The sequence below is a fragment of the Camellia sinensis genome, chromosome 9 (genome assembly GCF_055761805.1).
Source record: "Camellia sinensis isolate YWXY chromosome 9, ASM5576180v1, whole genome shotgun sequence".
Classification (NCBI taxonomy): Eukaryota; Viridiplantae; Streptophyta; class Magnoliopsida; order Ericales; family Theaceae; genus Camellia; species Camellia sinensis.
In genome coordinates, this window is record NC_138969.1 from 67,083,255 (window position 1) to 67,088,459 (window position 5,205).

Here is a 5,205-nt window from a genome sequence, read left to right on the forward strand (position 1 = left end):
CCACCACCACCCGCCACCGTCACCCACCACCCGCCACCGTCACCTACCCACCCGCCATCCGCCATCCGCCACCCACTTGCCACCACCACCAACCACCCGCCGCCGCCACCACCACCACCACCACCCACTCGCTACTACCTACCACCCGCCATCGTCACCCACCCACCCACCACCACCACCCGCCACCACCACCACCCACCCGCTACCACCCCCCACTACCTGCCATCTGCCATCCACCTGCCGCCACCACCACCCACTCGCTACCACCCACCACCCGCCACCGTCACCCACCCACCCACCACCAACCACCACCCACCCACCACCACCAGCTACCCACCACCCACCGTCACCACTTTCCACCACCGTCTTCCGCCGTTACTTGCTACTACTTGCCATTTCTCACTCTTTTTTATATTTTAAATTTTTTTTAAATATTTTGTCAATTACCAAGTGAGTTTGTAATTTATGTTTTTCTAAAAATAAACAAAAAATAAACAAAAACCAGTTTATAAAATTTTTGTAAATATAAACTGAAAACATAAACGTTACCAAACGCACCCTAATTATTTTACTTTTTTTTTTCTCGCAAATATCACATCCAACTACAAAAAAATCTAATTATTTTTTCAAACATAAAAATTTTAGTCTACTAAAACAGTCAAAAACTAAAATAGCTTACTAAAATAGCAACTTTCCAAACACCCACAATGTGTGCCTATAATCTATCTTCAGTATTATGTGGGTTGTACTAAATAAATTTAAATCACAAATGCACTTTATGAGCATATTTCTGTATTTTAATTCTGTGCAGGTAGTACTGTTGAATATGATATATTGGAAAACTTTTTTTTTTGTCATATCTTCATAGGATTAAAGTGAAACTTTGCAAAAATAATTGACTAAAATTATGGGTTTTCCCTTCAATTTGTTTGTGATAATAAGGAACTCTCGCTCATTTGTTTCTAGAGAAAAAGTTCTGGAAAAACAATCCAGAGAGGCAGTTGTATCAAATTGTTCAAAATGAGTCAACAGAACAAGAATGCAACCTCTTCCACTCAAGCAGACCACCCTCCGGGGAAGCGAAAACGCGGTCGTCCACGTAAGGATGAGAAAGCTCATCCCCCTCTACCTCCCCCATCTGTTGATCTAAAAGCAGTTCAGCACGTCGAAGTTGATTTAGGCGACGACATTGACGATGACATGGTAGGTCAGGTGGTTTCCGGTGTCATTGAAGGGTCTTTCGATGCTGGGTATTTTCTCACCGTAAGGGCTGCCAACGACACCAACAAGCTTCTCCGCGGCGTGGTATTTCAGCCAGGCTTGTTCACTCCTATCACCGCATCAAATGATGTCGCTCCACAAGCTAAGATGCACACTAGAAGAGAATTTCCCATCCCGGTCCTCAATCCACAAGGTCCGGTTAACGGTTCTTTATCACAATCAGAACAAAAAAATGAGCAGTCAAGTGCCCAAATTTCACTTCCTGACCAATCTGCCTCTGTTACAGTTGTACCTGTAACTGATAATTTGATAAAGAATGATTATGATTCATCTGTTTGCTTGGGAGGAAAATATATGCCCCAGGAAAATTTTGAGTCTGGAGTTGAGAATTTCACTGTCTTGGGAGGGGAAAACCTGCCACAGCTTAAGGGTGAGTTTGGACTTGAGAAACAATCTACACCTCATTTTGAGCATGGTAAAATTGTCGAACATGAGAGGATGATGCAGGAATTTGAAGCTTCGACTATGTCAAATGGACCTAAGCTTCATGTAAAAGGATCAGAAAATATGATGCTTGAAATAGCATCTAAAATCACTGCTGATACTTTTCCAGGAAATGAAGAAGCGGTGACACGGGTTCAAGCTCAGGCTGTGGATTCTGCACTTGAGGCAAGTGAATTGGCTCACCAAACTCTGCTAGCTGCTGAACTTAGACTTGTGACCGGTGAACCAATTAGCAAACCCGTGAACACAACTGAGAACCCTTTGTCCATGAAAACTGATATGCCACAAACCATACAGTCAGAGTTGGCTGAAAATCCAGCAAGAGATGATGAAACTAATGAAAGTGCATTTGGTGATGTTGCTGACAAAACTAAAGGAGTTTTCACATATGGAAGAAGCGGCGCAATGTGAATCTGAGCTTGACATAACTGAAGGAGGACTTTTAGTCTGTTCATCAAATTCCAACCAACCTGTAATGTTGAGGCGACAAAGATTCGAGAATCAACGACTAAAGAAAGATAGAGAATCAACAGACGATACATATAGAATGAAAATTTCAGAACAACAGGTTACACAAGTAGTGGATTTATTGGTTTAAATCACTTGTCTGTCAACCACATGAAATGTTATTGTACTTTGCAATTTTGCATGCTCTACCTTGGAAATTTGGATTTTACCCTTTTGTTGTTCTCTTATATTGAGAAATATTGGCATGTTTGCTTATGTTTTTGTTTTCCTCCTTGTTTTCTGAAATGAAGCAAATATCACACAAACATTTGACAGTAAACCATTGTAGAGCTTCGCCGTTACTGCCTACACAGGACTTAATCGTAGATTTCTTTTGAAATTTTAAGGGTGGGTAGAACGAACATGAGGACTGGCTTACTATATTTGTTTAGAAAAATATTTTCTGTATTTTTTGGCGGCACTGTTTGTGTAATAACCACCAAAAAATAAATAAAGGGCAAAAAAAATTTTAATGAGCCAAACACCAACCGGTACAATAGTGGGGTGGCAGTAGCAGTGATGGTGGCGGTGGTCATGATGATGGTGGTGTAGTGGTGGTGGTAGTACGGTGACATTGGTAAGAGTTTAGTTCAAAAAATCTTTTATATGAAAAATATTTTATGACAAAATAGGTTTATTTCCATTGACTATAATATTTGTTGTTAACTTTCGTTTTCTATTATATAAAATGTCACAAAATAGAGAAAATATTTTTTCAAATAATGAAGCGTTGTAGTAAGTTGGTCCTCAAGTTCATTATTTTTGTTAATAGTGGTTTTTTTCTTTTGAAAAATTTACCCATAAATCCTATATAAAAAAATATTGATTCATTTAGTCTTAAAAATTTTCTTATGAACCATTAGTCATATTTGTTTTTGGAAAGGTGAATGTAATAGTTTTGGTACCATTTGAGTTTACTGAAATACTCTTTTTGATTTAATTACTTTCCCTGTTTCTTGTTTTTGGGTTGGAAAGGTAAGGTGCACAAAGTATTATTTTGTGGGATTGAGTTGAGTGAATCACGGTGAGTGTGTTGGTGATGCCTTGTTGGTAGATGCCTTATTTGCAACATTAAGAAAATGGCAACATATAAGATTAATCAATAATGCTAGGTGGTCCGAAAAAATATGGCTCGAATGGCTCGAAACACCAAAAACGAGTAAAACGACGTCGTTTTGACACATTCGAGTCACATAAATTCGGACCATCAAACATTTTCCTAAGACTAATGTAACAATTGTTCACAAATAAAATTCTCAAAATACCATATACTTCACAAAATACCATAAACTTCACATGATGTAACATAACAAAAAATATGAAGTTTGTTGACCACCTCATAGAACACCATAATGGCTCATTGTCATTATTTAGCGATACACGAACACTATTAACAAATGTAACATTAACAGTATACTAACATTTCCAATCATTAATAGTATACTAAAGTTTTAAATAAAATGCTACAGTAACATATAAATGATACATTAATAATATACTAAAGTTTAAGATAAAATGTTACACTAACATTTAAATGATACATTTGTTCACATACTTCACAATATGTCATAAATCTCACATAACTACATATGTCTACCAGAACCGCCACTTATTGTGATGATAAGCCCATGGGGAAACAATGTAAACACCACGGAAATGAGTACATCACAATGTGAACATTTGTGAGCCCCATTAATATTGACAAACGAATCTTCGAATATCAGACCCACCAATAATAGATGATAACTAGGGCAAACAAGATCAAATTTCAGTCATTCATACACAAGAAATTCACGCAACCCAACCGGACATGCGAACCAAAATATGACATTCCAACCCATGAGAGTTGATGATTCCAACACTATCATGACTCCCAAATGGAATGTCTCATTTACAAATCAAATGTATCCCAAAAAATAGTTTAGTGTCCCATTAACATTAACTGTGTCCATAATGCAAACAATTAACTGTCACATTAACATTGCCAAACTATCTCCGAAAAATCAAATCCACCAACCACATACGACAACAATGGCATTTCTTGAACGAGTGTCCCATCAACATTAATTGTATCCCATTAACATTGACAAAATAGTTTAGTATCCCATTAACATTAACTGTATCCCACACCAATTAGGATTTATTTTACCCTAATTTTTTAATTTGAAATATCAATACCCAATGTGTCCACTTTCAAACATCACACTCAAGACAAGGGAAGAAGAACTCAGAGAATGAAACACAAGACAACATCAACATCAACAACGATGATGAAAATGCCCAAAAATCACATATTACGCATGCATATTGTAAACATTCGGGATTTTTATTCACATAGATGAACCCTAACATCAAGTTGAACATTACAATTATACAAAAACAAACATTCCTTACCATCGCGTTTCATTGTCATCGTTCTAATTTCTACAATCCTAGACGATTCTGCAAACTCAGTCTCGAATCAGCTCCAATTCTACGTCTGTTTGTGTTTGTCCAAATCTCACAGTAAACAATGTAGGGTTTGCATCCCCAAATTTGAATGTGGAAATTATATATTATGTGTAGAATTTCTTCTCCAACATTTAAGTTTTTATAGATTTCCTCAACAAATTTGAACGATGTCACAGTGGTTTGAGAATCTTTCCATTCTGGTAGTGTGGGATTCATTCATCAAGGAAGGAAAAACATAAAAATGTATAGGGAGTTTGGACTAAATGTGAAATTTCATCCTATTGGAAATCCTACATTTCTCCCTCAAAATAATTATACACATAGGTGTAATGTTACCATTTTGTGCAATTTCTACTCAAATGGAACATTTGGATTTATAAGGACAAAAAAAGACTAAATATAACTCATAATATTATCAATTATGATTTATTTGTGCTTCGCTCAAGTTTTTTATTTAAAAAAGTTTTTATAAAAGAGAAAAAAAAATCAGCGAAAGGAAATTATTAAAAGGACAATTACCAA

At 36.8% G+C, this 5,205-nt stretch overlaps 1 protein-coding gene across 1 annotated transcript; it reads left to right on the forward strand.

The window, feature by feature from the left end:
• The first annotated feature begins 986 nt into the window (after positions 1 to 986).
• Positions 987 to 2,396, forward strand: LOC114288105 (uncharacterized). Its single transcript, XM_028231587.2, has one exon. The coding sequence runs from the start codon at positions 1,021 to 1,023 to the stop codon at positions 2,134 to 2,136; it is 1,116 nt and encodes a 371-aa protein (XP_028087388.2). The 5' UTR covers positions 987 to 1,020; the 3' UTR covers positions 2,137 to 2,396.
• Positions 2,397 to 5,205: the final 2,809 nt, after the last annotated feature.

Coding starts and splice junctions, on each gene's coding strand:
- LOC114288105 (XM_028231587.2), top strand. CDS start 1,021: ATGAGTCAACAGAACAAGAATGCAACCTCTTCCACTCAAGCAGACCAC.